The sequence below is a fragment of the Stegostoma tigrinum genome, chromosome 12 (assembly GCF_030684315.1).
Source record: "Stegostoma tigrinum isolate sSteTig4 chromosome 12, sSteTig4.hap1, whole genome shotgun sequence".
In the NCBI taxonomy this organism is placed as follows: domain Eukaryota; kingdom Metazoa; phylum Chordata; class Chondrichthyes; order Orectolobiformes; family Stegostomatidae; genus Stegostoma; species Stegostoma tigrinum.
Genome location: NC_081365.1, coordinates 75,089,925 through 75,107,279, shown reverse-complemented (window position 1 = coordinate 75,107,279; position 17,355 = coordinate 75,089,925). Strand labels below are relative to the sequence as shown.

The following is a 17,355-nucleotide window of genomic DNA, read 5'->3' as shown; positions in this document are numbered from 1 at the left end:
TCCATGCTTAATCTACACTGTCCCAGTCACATCCAATTTTGCCCCATGCTATCTTTTCTAAACGCTTTACCACCACGCTGTTTAAACTGATTGACCTGCAGATGCTGAATTTATCCTTATGCTTTTTCTGCGAATAAAGGTGCTGTACAGCATTAGTACATCTCCATTGTTGTATCGAGAAGGAACTGCACAATAGTGCCTGAGACCTCCACAAGTTAAAACACTAAGGCCCCAGCTTTAATCCTTGTGCCACCCCACGCATGACAACTTGAAAATAGCCAGTTTATCCCTACACTCTGCTTTTGGTCTTTTAACCAGTCCTCCCTCCATGTAACTATTTTTACTCCCAACCCCACCGCTAATCTCTTTTTGGAAAATAATCTTTCATATGAAAATCCAAATGTACTACGTTCACATACCCTCCTTATCTATCCTACACGCCACATCCTCAAAAAATACTCCAATACATTTATCACCACAATGTTTCTTGCTAAGAATCACATTTACTCCATCTAATCACACTTTGATTGCTTTGCTAGCACCTCCTTTACAAAGGGGTCCCAGAATTTTCCATCTGGTCAATTTCTGCTTAAATGTTCAATTTACATTCTCCCTCCTCTCCTAAACTGCAGAGTTAAATTTTCTGCCTTTCCATCCAATGGGGCCATTCTAGAAACTGGGGAGTTTTAAGAGCTCACAAACAGCGCATTCACCACGTCAGCAGCCACTTATTTTAAACCCTAAGATGAAGGTTGTCGGATCTGGGGCTGGAAGGGTCGTAACTGAGAGCGCTGGGATCAAGGCTATTCGTCAGACAAAAGAAACATAGAATCCCTACAGTGTGGGTATAGCCCCTTTGGCCCAACAAGTCCACATTGACCCTTGGAGCATCTCATCCAGACCCATCCCCCTGATACCCACCTACGCTACACACCCCTGAACATTATGGGCAATTTAGCATGGCCAATCCACCTAGCCTGCACATCTTTGGACTGTGGGAGGAGACCGGAGCACCCAATGGAAACCCAAGCAGATGCAGGGAGAGTGTGCAAACTTTACGCAAACAGTTGGCTGAAGGTGGAATTGAACCCGGGTCCCTAGCACTGTGAAGCAGCAGGGCTAACCACTGAGCCACCATGCTGCCCCAAAGGAATGGTATTGTTCAGACCATTGAGTAGAAGAGTTGGGAACATCATGTTGAGGTTATAGATGACGTTGGTGTGAGGCCACTTCTGGAATACTGTGTCCATTTCTGATCACCCTCTAATAGGAAATATATTATTTAACTGGAGAGGGTTCAGGAGAGATTCACCAGGATGTTACGGAGACTGGAGGGTTTGAGTTACGGGGAGAGGCTGGGACTTCTTTCACTGGAGCGTAGAGAGATTTAGAGATGACCTTATAGAGGTTTATAAAATCATGAGGGGTATATATAAGGTGAATGGCCAAGGTCTTTTCCCTAGGGGTGAGGCATTTCAAGACTGGGGGCCATATTTCTATGGGAGGAGAAAGATTTAAAGAGTACATGAGGGTGAACGATGTTAGACAGAGAGTAGTTTGTGTGTGGAATGAAGTGCCAGAGGAAGTGGTGGATGTGGGTACAGTTACAGCGTTTGAAAGACAGTTAGATAAGTGCATGGATAGGAAAGGTTTGGAGGGATATGGGCCAAGCACAGGCAGCTGGGACTAGTTTAGTTTGGGATTATGGTCGGCATGGACTGGCTGGGCCGAAGGTCCTGTTTTCGCGCTGTATGACCCTATGATTCTATGTCAACATGAAGAAACAGCAAGAGGTTTGGATCTGGCAAACAGCCCGATCATGTTAAATCGAGGCATTTAAAAAGAATTGGATCTTAGCTGAGTAGGATGGATGTACAGGTTTTACAGGGAGAAGGCAGGGGATGGGATGGGGTCAATTGTTTCTTCAGGGAACCAGCACAGACACAACAGACTGAATTGTGTCCTTCTGTCCCGTGACCAACTGTCATAGACCCATACCGTACTTATCCAAATATCTTTTAAATGTTGTAACTGTGCCTGATTCCACCACCTCCTCAGGAAGTTCATTCCACACGTGAGCAACTCTGCTTTAAAAGAAAATTACCCCTCGTCTCTTCTTTTAAACATCTCTCCTTAAATATGTGCCCCCAAATCTTGAACTCCCCCATCCTAGAGGAAAGATAGTTACTATTAACCCTATCTGCACCCCTTGTGAGTTTATAAACCTCTATAAGGTCACCTCTCAGCCTCCGACACGCCAAAAACTCCCAGCCTATCCAACCTGACTTTATAACTCAAACCTCCCACACCTGGCAACATCATTCTTAAAGGTGTTCTTCCTCCCAAATGTTCACTCAACTCTCCCATAATGTGCCTTTGTACATGCAGATTTGCACGTATTGTTCAAATATTATCATATTATTGGGGCGGCATGGGGGCTCGGTGGTTAGCACTGCAGCCTCACAGCACCAGGGACCTGGAATCAATTCCAGCCTCAGGCAACTGTCTGTGTGGAGTTTGCACATTCTCCCTGTGTATGCGTGGGTTTCCTCCGGGTGCTTGGGTTTCCTCCCACAGCCCAAAGATCGGCAGGTTAGATGGATTGGCCGTGCTAAACTGTCCATAGTGTCTAGGAATGTGTAGACTAGATGAGGGATGGGCCTGGGCAGGATGCTCTGGGGTCAGTACAGACTTGTTGGGCCAAACGGCCTCTTTCTCCACTGTAGGGATTCTATTATACATGCACAAATCCAGGCTCCCTCACATTATATCAGAACCATGTCACTCCAGCATCCTCCAGCTGTTTGTGTATTTAACCCAACAAGTATTTGCATCAAATTTTGAAAGCGCTTCTTGAATTACTTCAATTGCTTTTGTCAATATATTATTTTTACTTTGTAAGTTGTGAAGGTGATTTTGTCCTTCTTCTGAAACACTTACTTTTAAAATACTCTTGAATTAAGATTTCAGGTGAGTCATTTCTTTAAACATCTGCTACGTCTATCTAGCCATCACAATCCCCCTGCTCAGCGTCATTCTAATATTTTTTGTTGTTGAGTCCATTGGGAATGAAAACCCCAGGGGAACAGTTTGTTGGGGCTTGCACTGTGATGAGGGGAATGTATGATTCAATCTTCGAACACTCCCAACGCTAATGCTGCAGTTTGCTAATCCCCAGCCTCCAGTCCCAACACATCCTCAGACCGCAATCTGAGAGTTAGTGAGGGGAATGCGTTCCGTTTCTGTCTGCCCTGGATGCTGTTTGAAGTCGCAATTTGCGTCTTGCAGTGAAGCAAGGGGGATTCAACAGCACAAGTTTGCACAAACCCGCACCCCCCCCCCTCCCCTCAGCAGGAAGACTAGAAAAGGAGAAGGTTACATAAACAGAGACAGACTGCAGTGCTTTGGTGCAAAGGGTGTCCTCACAATGAAACAGATAAAGTTAAAATAAAGTTACAGGGCTACAGAGATAGGGCCGGAGAGTTGGACTAGCAGGGAAACTGCTTCAGGAGCTAGTACAACCTTAATGGGCTGAATGGCCCCCTTCTGTACTATAAAGTTCTATGAATCGATGATTTCTATGTTTCTGTTATAACATCCAGGAAAGGAATGAAATGCTGGCCTTTCTTCTGATGGGTGACAGTGGCAGAGTGAGGTGTATAGTTACGTGAATGTGGCATGAAAAGGTAGGCAGGGTGATGATGATGAAGGCATTTGCCATGCTTGGCCTCATTGGTCAGAACACTGAGTAAAGGAGCTGGGACATCATGTTAGTGCAATACAGGACATTGGTGAGGCTACTTATAGAATACTGCTTACAATTCTAATAACTCCACAAACAGAAGGGTGTTGTGAAACTTGAAAGGGTGCACAAATGATGTACAAGGATGTTGCCAGGATTGGGGGGTTGGAGTTATAGGGAGAGGCTGAATAGGCCGGCGTATTTTCCCTGGAGCATCAAAGGCTGAGAGGATGACATTGTAGAAGTTTATAAAATCGTCAGGGACGTAGATAAGGTGAATGGCTTTTTGAGTCCAGAATGAGAGGGCATAGTCTCCAGGCTCCTGTTCACCACAATGGGGACCAAACTTTGACTTGTAGACCACACCTGAGTGTGAGCCAATGGTACCCGGTGTGGTGTATCACTGGCCATCCAATAGAGCTTGAGGGGCACAGGGTGGTGACTGAGGCTAGTTGCTCTCAGGTAGGGCGAGTGATCCCACAGAAAGAGCTCTAAGGAACATAGGGTATTCGTAAGGAGGTGAAGCTTGTGGGAGAGAAAAAAACTCTCTCCCATGAGAGACATGGAATGTCTTTCATTTGATTTTAAGTTGATTTATTATTGTCACACGTACACAGTGAAAAGTTTTGTTTTGTGTGCAGTACAGGGAGATCATTCCATATAAAGCGTACCAGGGTAATAGAACAGAGCGAGGAGTACAGTCTTACAGGTACAGAGAAGGTGTACAAGAGCGAGATGAACATTAAATTTAAAATTGGAGATGTCCAATCAGAAATCTAATAGCAGCAGGGAAAGAGCAGTTCTTGAATCTGTTGGTATGTGTGTTTAAGCTTTTGTATCTTCTGCCTGATGGAAGAGATTATAAAGAGGATGGGAAGGATCTATAATGATGTTTGCTGCCTTCCCGAGGCAGTGAGAAGTGTAGATGGAGTCAGTGGATGGAGGGTTGGTTTGTGTGATGGACTGGGCCATGTTCACAACTCTCTGTAGTTCCTTACAGTCCTGGGCAGAGCAGTTGCTGTACCAAACTGCGATGCATCCGGATAGAGTGCTTTCTATGGTGCATGTCAAATTCCCGTAGCCTCCTGAGGATGTAGAGACGCTGTTGAGCTTTCTCGGCCGTAGCGTCAACGTGGGTGGTCCAGGGCATATTGTTGGTGATGGTCACTCCGACACACACGACTCTCTCAACCATCTCCAGCTCAGCACCATTGATAGAGACAGGGGTGTGTCATCTACTGCGCTTCCTGAAGTCATTCAATAAGACACTTTAACAGCAATCGGGAAAATTCCACCCTAATTCTTTGAGTCCCATACTGCTCTGAAGAAGACTTGAAACATCAAAGATATTAGGAACTGCAGATGCCGTTATCCGAGATAACAAGCTGAGAGCTGGATGAACACAGCAGGCCAAGCAGCATCAGAGGAGCAAGAAAGCTTGACGTTTCGGGCCTAGACTCTTCTTCAGAATTTTCTGAAGAAGGGTCTAGGCCCAAAACGTCAAGCTTTCTTGCTCCTATGATGCTACTTGGCCTGCTGTTACTTGAAACATCAATGCTGTTACTCTCTCTGCAGACCTGCTGCATTTCTCCAGCACCTTCTGCTTTTATTTCAGATTTACAGCATCTGTGGTATTTTGCTTTTGTTTACAATCGGCTTTCCAGCTGTTGGAGAGACATGGAGTTCACCCACTGCGAGCCCAGAGATTGCTGGAGTGTCTCCCAAGAACATTTATCTTACACCTGCATCTCAGGAAGTCAATCTGAGCCTTCCTTTGACTATTGAAGCAAGTTTACATTGGAAGGTATAAAACAGACCTCATGTCCTGCATTTACTGCAGACTTAAAGCAGCAGTCCTGAAATGTAATTATCCTCAAAACCTTCACAAAGTAATGAACACTTAATTGACAGCTATAGCCAGATTGACCAGAAATACAACCTATTTCAGCACACAGACTAGACAACGACAGACTGCAACACAATGGTGTGATGTGACTCTGAAAATGGCCTTAAGCCATATAATATGACACCAAATGTGACTCCAGTGCACAGTAGGCCTGCAGAAACTGACCCTCCAAAGAGCATCCAACCCAGATCTGCCCCCTACCCTCTTCGTATAGCCCTACATTGCCCAAGACTAATCCACCTAACCTGAACATCTCTGGGCACTACGGGGCAATTAAGCATGACCTATCTGAGTTGGTTCAGCAGCAGGAGGCTGGAAGGAAGCACGAGGGCAGCCTGGGAAGGTAAGCGTTTTGACTATAAAAGCCTTACCTCGCGTGACTCAGCCTTTCAGTTGTTTCAGCTCCAGTTTTGCAGAAGCAGCGGGAGCGGTGAGAGCGAGGACCAGGGGGCTGCCAGGAAGATACATTAATCCTTTAAAAACTTGCCTCGTGTATAGGCGAAGCATGCACTGAGCAGGAACGGGCACAGGACGGCTGAGTAACTGAGCTAATATATTTGGGCGCTTGCTTTACCCGAAACACTACTCAGGCAGCGTCTCCCACACATCCTCCTCCTCCCTTAACCAAAAAAAGAGGTTCTGAGTGCTGGTTTGGTAAAGTTACTGGTTTTTTTTCCGAGTAGTCTGTTTGGGAATTCAGAACAGTGGGAATGGAGGTCAGGGCAGTTGCATGCTCCTCCTGCAGAATGTGGGACACCACTAGTGTCCCCACTGACTTCATCTGCGGGAAGTGCACCCAACTCCAGCTTCTCAGAAACCGTGTTAGGGAACTAAATCTGGAGCTGGATGAACTTCGGAGCATTCGGGAGGCTGAGGGGATAATTGAGAGGAGTTGCAGGGAGGTAGTCATACCTCAGGTACAGGGAAAAAGTAATTGGGTTACAGTCAGGGGATGTAAAGGGAACTGGGAGACAGTGCAGGGATCCCCTGTGGCCGTTCCCCTCAGTAGCAAGTATATTGAAATAGATACTGTTGGTGGGAATGACTTACCAGGGGGTAAGCCATGGGAGACAGGTCTCTGTTGCTCAGAAGAGAATGGGGGAGAGGAGGAGAGCAGTAGTCATTGGGAACTCCGTAGTTAGGGGAATAGATAGGAGATTCTGTGGGAACGAGAGAGACTCGCTGTTGGTGTGTTATCTCCCAGGTACCTGGGTCCGTGATGTCTTGGATCGTGTTTTTGGGATCCCTACTGGGGAGGGGGAGCTGCCCCAAGTCGTGGTCTACATAGGCACCAATGACTTAGGTGGGAAAAGGGATGGGGATGTAAGGCAGAAATTCAGGGAGCTAGGGTGCAAGCTTAGATCTAGAACAAACAGTTCTTATGTTTGGTTTGTTACCTGTGCCACGTGCTAGCGAGGCGAGGAATAGGGAGAGAGAGCAGTTAAACACGTGGCTACAGGGATGGTGCAGGAGGGAGGGATTCAGATACCTGGATAATTGGGACTCAATCTGGGGTAGGTGGGACCTCTACAAACAGAATGGTCTACATCTGAACCAGAGGGGTACCAATATCCTGGGGGGGCAATTTGCTAATGCTCTTCGGGAGGGTATAAACTAATTCAGCAGGGGGATAGGAACCTGAATTGTAGCTCCAGTGTACAGGAGGTTGAGAGTAGTGAGGTCATGATTAAGGTTCCAAAGTCGCAGGAGTGTACCGACAGGCAGGAAGGTGGTTTGAAGTGTGTCTATTTCAACACCAGGAGCATCCAGAATAAGGTGGGTGAACTTGCAGCATTAATTGGTGCCTGGGACTTTGATGTTGTAGCCATCTCGGAGACATGGATAGAGCAGGGACAGGAATGGTTGTTGTAGGTTCCGGGGTTTAGATGTTTCAGTAAGATCAGGGAAGGTGGTAAAACAGGGGGAGGTGTGGCATTGTTAGTCAAGGACAGTATTGCGGTGGCAAAAAGGACGTTTGATGAGGACTCATCTACTGAGGTAGTATGGGCTGAGGTTAGAAACAGGAAAGGAGAGGTCACCCTGTTGGGAGTTTTCTATAGGCCTCCGAAAAGTTCCAAGATGTAGAGGAAAGGAATGCAAAGATGATTCTGGATAGAAGTGAAAGTAACAGGGTAGTTGTTGTGGGGGACTTTAACTTTCCAAATATTGACTGGAAATGCTATAGTTCAAGTACTTTAGATGAGTCAGTTTTTGTCCAATGTGTGCAGGAGGGTTTCCTGATACGGTATGTAGATAGGCCAACAAGAGGCGAGGTCACATTGGATTTGGTACTGGGTGATGAACCAGGCCAGGTGTTAGATTTGGAGGTAGGTGAGCTCTTTGGTGATAGTGACCACAATTTGGTTACATTTACTTTAACAATGGAAAGGGATAGGTACATACTGCGGGGCCAGAGTTATAGCTGGGGGAAAGGCAATTATGAGGCGATTAGGCAAGATTTAGGAAGCATAGGATGGGGAAGGAAACTGCAGGGGCTGGGCACAATTCAAATATCGAGCTTGTTCAAGGAACAGCTACTGTGTGTCCTTGATAAGTATGTATTTGTCAGGCAGGGAGGAAGTGGCCGAGTGAGGGAAATGTGATTTACCAAAGTTGAATCTCTTGTCAAGAGGAAGAAAGAGGCTTATGTAAAGATGAGGCGTGAAGGCTCAGTTAGGGCGCTTGAGAGTTGCCAGTCAGCCAGGAAGGACCTAAAGAGAGTGCTAAGAAGAGCCAAGAGGGGACATGAGAAGTCTTTGGCAGGTAGGATCAAGGAAAACCCTAAAGTTTTCTATAGGTATGTCAGGAATAAATGAACGACTAGAGTAAGATTAGGGCCAGTCAAGACAGTAGTGGGAAGTTGTGCGTGGAGTCCAAAGACATAGAGGCACTGAATGAATATTTTTCGTCTGTAATCACACAGGAAAAAGACAATGTTGTCAAGGAGAATACTGAGATACAGGCTATTAGACTAGACGGGATTGAGGTGTTAGCAATTCTGGGAAGTGTGAAAATAGATAAGTCCCCTTGGTCGGATAGGATGTATCCTAGGATTCTCTGGGAAGCCAGGGAGGAGATTGCAGACCATTTGGCTTTGATCTTTATGTTGTCACTCTTTACAAGAATAGTGCCAGAAGACTGGAGGATAGCAAATGTTGTCCCTTATTCAAGAAGGGGAGTAGAGACAACCCTGGTAATTATAGACCAGCAAACCTTCCTTTGGTTGTGGGTAAACTGTTTGAGAAGATTATAAAGGATAAGATTTATAATCACACAGAAAGGAATAATTTGGTTTGGATCGTCAACATGGTTTTGTGAAGGGTAGGTCATGCCTTTGAGTTCTTTGAGAAGGTAACCAAACAGGTCGATGAGGGTAAGAGATTACAAAGTGTGGAGCTGGATGAACAGCAGGCCAAGCAGCATCTCAGGAGCACAAAAGCTGACATTTCGGGCTTAGACCCTTCATCAGAGAGGGGGATGGGGAGAGGGTTCTGAAATAAATAGGGAGAGAGGGGGAGGCAGTCCAAAGATAGATAGAGGAGAAGATAGGTGGGGAGGAGAGTATAGGTGGGGAGGTAGGGGGGAGGATAGGTCAAGATGCGGACGGACATGTCAAGGGGGTGGGATGAGGTTAGTAGGTAGGAAATGAAGGTGCGGCTTGAGGTGGGTGGAGGGAATAGGTGAGAGGAAGGACAGGTTAGGGAGGCAGGGATGAGCTGGGCTGGTTTTGGGTTGCAGTGGGTGGAGGGGAGATTTTGAAGCTGGTGAAATCCACATTGATACCATTGGGCTGCAGGATTCCCAAGCGGAATATGACTTGCTGTTCCTGCAACCTACGGGTGGCATCATTATGGCACTGCAGGAGGCCCAGGATGGGCATGTCGTCTAAGGAATGGGAGGGGTAGTTGAAAGGGTTCACGACTGGGAGGTGCAGTTGTTTATTGCGAACCAAGTGGAGGTGTTTTGCAAAGCGGTCCCCAAGCCTCCGCTTGGTTTCCCCAATGTAGAGGAAGCCACAACGGGTACAATGGATACAATATACCACATTGGTGGACATGCAGGTGAACATCTGCTTGATGTGGAAAGTCATTTTGGGGCCTGGGATGGGGGTGAGGGAGGTGGTGTGGGGGCAAGTGTAGCACTTCCTGCAGTTGCAGGGGAAGGTGCTGGGCGTGGTGAGGCTGGAGGGGAGTGTGGAGCAGACAAGGGAATCACGGAGAGAGTGGTCTCTCCAGAAGACAAATAAGGGTGGGGATGGAAAAATGCCTTGGGTGGTGGGGTTGGATTGTAGATGGCGGAAGTGTCGGAGGATGATGCGTAGTATCCGGAGGTTGGTGGGGTCGTATGTAAGGACGAGGGGGATTTTCTTTTGGCGGATATTGCGGGGGCGGGGTGTGAGGGATGAGTTGCGGGAAATGCGGGAGACACAGTCGAGGGCGTTCTCGACCACCGCGGAGGGGGATGTTGCGGTCCTTGAAGAACGAGGATATCTGAGATGTTCGGGAGTTGAATGCCTCATCCTGGGAGCAGATGCGGCGGAGGTGAAGGAATTGGGAATGGGGGATGGAATTTTTGCAGGAAGGTGGGTGGGAGGTGGTGTATTCTTGGTAGCTGTGGAAGTCGGTGGGCTTGAAATGGCCATCACTTTCTTGGTGGTTGCTTGAGATGGAGATAGAGAGGTCCAGGAAGGTTAGGGAGGTGTTGAAGATGGTCCAGGCGTTCGTGAAGTGGATGAACTGTTTGAGCTCCTCTTGGGAGCATGAGACGGTGCCGATGCAGTCATCAATGTAATGGAGGAAGAGGTGGGGTTTAGGGCCAGTGTAGGTGTAAAGTGGTTGATGTGGTGTATATGGATTTCAGTAAAGCATTTGATGAGGTTCCCCACAGTAGGCTATTGCAGAAAATACAGCGGCAAGGGATTGAGGGTGATTTAATGGTTTGGATCAGAAATTGGCTTGCTGTAAGAAGACAGAGGGTGATGGTTGACTGGAAATGTTCATCCTGGAGACCAGTTACTAGTGGTGTACTGCAAGGATCTGTTTTGGGGCCACTACTGTTTGTCATTTTTATAAATGACCTGGATGAGGGTGTAGAAGGATGGGTTCGTAAATTTGCGGATGACAGTAAAGTCGGTGGAGTTGTGGATAGTGTGGAAGGATGTTGCAGGTTACAGAGGGACATAGATAAGCTGCAGAGCTAGGCTGAGAGGTGGCAAATGGAATTTAATACGGAAAAGTATGAGGTGATTCACTGTGGAAGGAGTAACAGGAATATAGAGCACTGGGCTAATGGTAAGATTGTTGGTAGTGTGGATGAGCAGAGAGATCTCGGTGTCCATGTACATAGATCCCTGAAAGTTGCCACCCAGGTTGATAGGGTTGTTAGGAAGGTGTACGGTGTGTTAGGTTTTATTGGTAGAGGGATTCAGTTTCAGAGCCATGAGGTCATGTTGCAGCTGTACAAAACTCTGGTGCGGCCGCACTTGGAGTATTGTGTACAGTTCTGGTCACCGCGATATGGGAAGGATGTGGAAGCTTTGGAAAGGGTGTAGAGGAGATTTTCCAGGATGCTGCCTGGTATGGAGGGAAGATCTTGTGAGGAAAGGCTGTAGGACTTGAGGCTGTTTTCGTTAGAGAGAAGAAGGTTAAGAGGTGATCTAATAGAGACATACAAGATGGTCAGAGGATTGGATAGGGTGGACAGTGAGAGCTTTTCTCCTTGGATGGTGATGGCTAGCACGAAGGGACATAGCTTTAAATTGAGGGGTGATAGATATAGGACTGATGTCAGAGGTAGGTTCTTTACTCAAAGAGTAGTAAGGGCGTGGAATGCCCTGCCTGCAACAGTAGTAGACTTGCCAACTTTAAGGGCATTTAAATGGTCATTAGATAAACATACGGATGATAATGGAATAGTGTCAGTTAGATGGGTTTCAGATTGGTTTCACAGGTTTGCGCAACATCGAGGGACGAAGGGCCTGTACTGCACTGTAATGTTCTATGTTCTATCCACCCTAACCTGCACACCTGTGGACTGCACTCCTATGGAGGATACCTGAGCACTCGGAGGAAACACGCAGATGCAGTAAGAATGTGTTAACTCCACACAGAGAGGTGTCCAAAGGTGGAACAAAACCCAGGTCCCTGACGCTGTGAAGCAACAGTGCTAACCACTGAGCCACCATGACACCCCATATGGCTGTGGGTCTGGAGTCACATGTAGACCAGACCAGGTAAGGATGGCAGTTTCCCTCCCTAAAGGGCATTAGTGAACCAGACGGGTTTTTCACTAAAAAAAATTTTCATAGACATTATTAGATTCTTAATTTCAGATATTTATTGAGATCAAATTCCACTACTTGCCATGAACCCACTGAGAGAGCACAGTTTGTTGGAAGATGTGTTGTGGTTTCATTCAAGACCCCTTCGCCCATTTTGATGATTTTCACATCAGCTATTACTATCAATATAAAGGAATCACATATGATTCCAAAGATCTAGCTGCAAAGTCTCATTCTCACAGTTAATTGATTATTTTTATTTGCTTTTATTTGTTCCTGGGATGTGGGTACTACTGGTGAAGCCTGTATTTCTTGTTCACCCTGAATTGCCCTGGAGAAGGTGGTGCTGAGCTGCCTTCTTAAACCTTTGCAGTCCTTGAGAGACATGAAACCTAGAGTGTAGTCAGAGACAGGATTTTCAGACAAGTCAGGATGGTGTAAGACCTGGAGAGGAATGTGCTAGATGGAAGTGGCTTTGGGTTTGGAAGCTGCTGTCTGGCGATCTCTGATGAGTGTCTGCAGTGCATCTCGTAGACAGTACACACTGCTGCTCGTCGGTGGTGGAGGGAGTGGATGCTTGTGGATGTGGTGCCAATCAAGTGGCTGCTTTGTCCTGGATGGTGTCAAACTTCTTGAGTGTTGTTGGGGCTGCACTCATCCAGGCAAGTGGGGAGTATTCCATCACATTCCTGACTTGTGCCTTGTAGATGGTGGACAGGCCCTGGGGAGTCAGGAGGGGAGTTACTTGTTGCAGTATTCCTAGCCTCTGACCTGCTCCTGTAGCCACTGGCTTTATGTGGTGAGTCCAGCTGAGTTTCTGGTCAATGGTTACCTCCAAGCTGTTGATAGTGGGGGATTCAGTGATAGAACACCATTAAATGTGAAGGGCAGTGAGTAGATTTTGTCTTACTGGAGAGGACCATAACCTAGCACTTGTGCGGCGCAAATGTCACTTGCCACTTGCCAGCCCAAGCCTGGATACTGTCCAGATCTTGTTGCATTTGAACATGGACTGCTTCAGTACCTGAGGAGTCACGAATGGTACTGAACATTGTACGATCATTGGTGAGCATCTCCACTTCTGACATTATGATGGAGGGAATGTCATTGATGAAGCAGCTGAAGATGGTTGGGCCGAGGACACTACCATGAGGGGCTCCTGCAGAGATGTCCTGGAGCTGAGATGACTGACCTCCCACAAACACAATCATCTTCCTTTGTTTGGTATGACTCCAACCAGCAGAAAGTCTGTCCCAGTACCCAGTTTTTAAAATATATTCATTCACGGGATGAAAGTGTCTCTGGGCCAGCATTTCTTGCCCATATTTAATTACCCAGAGAGCTGTTCAGAGTCAACCACAATGCTGTGGGTCTGGAGTCACATGTAGGCCAGACCAGGTAAGGATGGCAGTTTCCTTCCCAACTGGATATTAGTGAGCCAGATGATTTCCACATCACCCCTTCCGACAGTCAGCAATGGATTCTTGGTCATCAATTCCAGATATTTATTGAATTCAAATTCCATCACCTGCCGTGGCAGGATTCAGACCTGAGTCCCCAGAACATTTTCTGGGTCTCTGAATTAACAGTCCAGTGACAATACCATTAGGCCATCGCCTCCCTGACTAGTTTTGCTCGGGCTCCTTGATGCCACACTCGGTCGAATGCAGCCTTGATATCAAGGGCTGTCCCTCTCACCCACCCCTGGAATTCAGCCCTTTTGTCCATGTTTGAACCAAGGCTGTAATGAGGTCAGGAGGTGAGCGGCCCTGGCGGCACCCAAACTGGGCATCACTGAGCAGGTTATTGCTGAGCAGGTGCTGCTTGGTAGCACTGTTACTGACACCTTCCATCACTTTACTGATGATTGAGAGGAGACGGATGGGGTGGTAATTGTCGGGTTGGATTTATCCTGCTTTTTATGTGTGGGATATACCTGGGCAACCAATTAACACACCAGCAAGCAGCAATGTGATAACTATCAGATCGCATGTTGGCGGAGGGATCAGCCTTGACCAAGACAATCAGAGAGTCCCTCTGTTTTTCTCTCAAATGTGATCTTTCACTTCCACCTGAGAGGGGATGAATTGCCTTGGTTTAACATCTCTATGAAATGATACTATTAACAATACAGCACTCCCTCTGTGCTGCAGTGGGATAGAAAAAACAAAGAACAATACAACACAGGAACAGAGATAACGGGAACTGCAGATGCTGGAGAACCCGGGGTAACAAAGTGTGGAGCTGGATGAACACAGCAGGACAAGCAGCATCTCAGGAGCAGAAAAGCTGACGTTTCGGGCCTTGACCCTTCATCAGAAAAGGGTGAAGGGTCTAGGCTCGAAACGTCAGCTTTTGTGCTCCTAAAATGCTGCTTGGCCTGCTGTGTTCATCCAGCTTCACACTTTGTTATCAACACAGGAACAGGCCATTCGGCCCTCCAAGCCTGTGCTGACACATTTTCCCCTCAATCCTAAAACTGCCCTCACTGACAGGATCCATATCCCTCTATTCCCTTCCCAATCACTTGTTCATCCAGGTGTTTCTTGAATGCTGCTCTTGTGCCTGCTTCAACCACCTCCTCTTGCTGCATTCTCCAGGCACTCCCCACACTTTGTGTGAAAAACATGCCTCGCACGTCTCTTTGGAACTTCCCCCTCGGACCTTGAACCTGTGTCCCTTAGTAATTGATCCCACCACCCTGGGAAAAAGCCTCATACTTTGCATTGTCTCCATACCATTCACAATCTTAGACACTTCTATCATGAACCCTTCAACCTCCTGCATTCCAGTGGGAAAAAAATGCCAGTCTATCATACCTCTCTTCGTAGCAAAAAGTGCCCAAACCAGGCAACATCCTGTACCCTCTCCCCAAACATCCACATCCTTCTGGATGTGATTTCTGGAGAAGGGTCCAGTCAGCCTTCCTGCTCCTCTGATGCCGCTCGGCCTGCTGTGTTCATCCAGCTCTACACCTTGTTATCTCCACATCTTTCTGGTGGTGTAGTGACCAGAGCTCAACACATTACCTCTCTGGAGTCGGGTTTGAATCAGAGGGAAGAGTCCGGAGCCCACCTGATGGTGTAGCAACGCAGGCCAGTAATCCAAAGGTAATAACAGCAGGGAATGTCAGTTCAAATCCTGCCTCAACTGCTTGAGAATTGGAGTTGACAAAAATAAATAAAATTGGAATGATGAGCAACTAGAGTAAAAGCAACCATGATGTTTTCAGATGGTGATAACTGCCTTTAATCGCCTTTGGGGAAAGAAAGCGACTGTCTTTTACCTACTGTGGCCTACATGGGGTCTTTACTTTCACATCTTACTCAAAACACAGTGACAGTGCAGCTCTCTCCCTCTCTCCCTATTTATTCCAGTTCCCTCACCCCATCCTCCTCTCTGATGAATGGTCTAGGCCCGAAACGTCAGCTTTTGTGCTCCTGAGATGCTGCTTGGCCTGCTGTGTTCATCCAGATTCACACTTTATTATCTTGGATTCTCCAGCATCTGCAGTTCCCTTTATCACTGGCAGTGCAGCACTCCCTCAGTTTCACCTTCGACTTTGTGCGAGTCTTGAGGAATCTTCAGGACAGACAAATAGGAAGTCAACCAGGCTGGTGAGTAATGCCACTGTTTGGGGTAAGTCCTCTGGGGCAAACGCCTAGATTGCCCAAACCCTGCACCCTTCACACACCAAACCCCCCCAACACCCGGCCACCTCCAGCCTGTGGTGGATACTTGAGATTGAGGCCATGTTAACTCATGGGCTCTGCACCATGGACCATACCATGGCTGTTGGAGCCAAGGTGAGTAAAGCGGGCGACCTAGTGATGGGAGGTCAGAGTGCAAGACCAGTTAAAGAAACCAACAGCAATACATGGAAATAAAAGGACTGGTCATACTGGAGCTCCATTTTAAAGTCCAATTGTCCAGTTGGACCAGTATTTTTCATATGCAAGTTTTACTGGTGATGCTAAGGCTGGTGAAAAGGATCCAAAATGGTGGCAGATTTATGCTCCTGAGACAGAGCTCGTCAGCTCCGACCACTTTTATTTCTTACTTTCTTTTAGTGCTTATTCTCTACTAACCTTCTGGAGGGTGCTCGGTCGTGGCAGCAACAGCAGTGGAGTGGGCACAGAGTGGGCACAGACCAGGGCTACGGAAGTATGTGATGCGGCATCTGGTGAACCCGGACAGCGATCGGCAGCGAGACAACAGCATCGAGGCACGGTGATGGAGACCAGAGCTCAGGGGGAGATGGAGACCAGAGCTCAGGGGGAGATGGAGACCAGAGCTCAGGGGGTGATGGAGACCAGAGCTCAGGGGGTGATGGAGACCAGAGGTCAGGGGGTGATGGAGACCAGAGGTCAGGGGGTGATGGAGACCAGAGCTCAGGGGGAGATGGAGACCAGAGCTCAGGGGGAGATGGAGACCAGAACTCAGGGGGAGAATGAGACCAGAGCTCAGGGGGAGATGGAGACCAGAGCTCAGGGGGAGATGGAGACCAGAGCTCAGGGGGAGAATGAGACCAGAGCTCAGGGGGAGATGGAGACCAGAGCTCAGGGGGAGATGGAGACCAGAGCTCAGGGGGAGAATGAGACCAGAGCTCAGGGGGAGATGGAGACCAGAGCTCAGGGGGAGATGGAGACCAGAGCTCAGGGGGAGATGGAGACCAGAGCTCAGGGGGAGAATGAGACCAGAGCTCAGGGGGTGATGGAGACCAGAGCTCAGGGGGAGAATGGAGACCAGAGTTCAGGGGGAGATGGAGACCAGAGCTCAGGGGGTGATGGAGACCAGAGCTCAGGGGGAGAATGGAGACCAGAGTTCGGGGGAGATGGAGACCAGAGCTCAGGGGGAGATGGAGACCAGAGCTCAGGGGGAGAATGAGACCAGAGCTCAGGGGGAGATGGAGACCAGAGCTCAGGGGGAGATGGAGACCAGAGCTCAGGGGGAGAATGAGACCAGAGCTCAGGGGGAGATGGAGACCAGAGCTCAGGGGGAGATGGAGACCAGAGCTCAGGGGGAGAATGAGACCAGAGCTCAGGGGGAGAGGTGGAGCCTAGTTTTGGGGGAGAGGTGGAGTCCTCGTGGTGGACCGACTGCAGGCCCATGGCTAAAGAAGAACTGTAATTTGGAACTTGGAACATTATTTCTTATTTACTACTCTCTACTGAGAAGAATGTTCATGATGAACTTCTAACTTAATTATTTAATTTTTCATTTTTTACCTAAGCTTTTACACATCGGTTCTTGGGGAAGGTGAAATTGTAAACCTTCCACTGTAGTCCTGTCTCCATGTACTTGACAATAAAACCTAATTCAAATTGCTAATATAAAGTCTTTCTAATGGGGGCTATCAACGTACTTTAACCCTCAACCCTGTTCCACCATTCAATAAGATGATGAATTTTTGTGTTCGGGATCTCA

At 47.7% G+C, this 17,355-nt stretch overlaps 1 protein-coding gene across 1 annotated transcript; it reads left to right on the top strand.

Annotated features, from left to right (window-relative positions):
- Positions 1-11,549: 11,549 nt before the first annotated feature.
- LOC132210418 (germ cell nuclear acidic protein-like) lies at positions 11,550-16,815 on the top strand. Its single transcript, XM_059650004.1, has 2 exons — positions 11,550-11,880; positions 15,999-16,815. Exons 1-2 carry the CDS (start codon positions 11,831-11,833, stop codon positions 16,813-16,815), a joined length of 867 nt encoding a protein of 288 aa, XP_059505987.1. The 5' UTR covers positions 11,550-11,830.
- Positions 16,816-17,355: the final 540 nt, after the last annotated feature.

Coding starts and splice junctions, on each gene's coding strand:
- LOC132210418 (XM_059650004.1), top strand. CDS start 11,831: ATGACACCCCATATGGCTGTGGGTCTGGAGTCACATGTAGACCAGACC. Junction 11,881..15,998: donor TCACATGTAGACCAGACCAG/GTAAGGATGGCA, acceptor ACTTTCTTTTAG/TGCTTATTCTCTACTAACCT.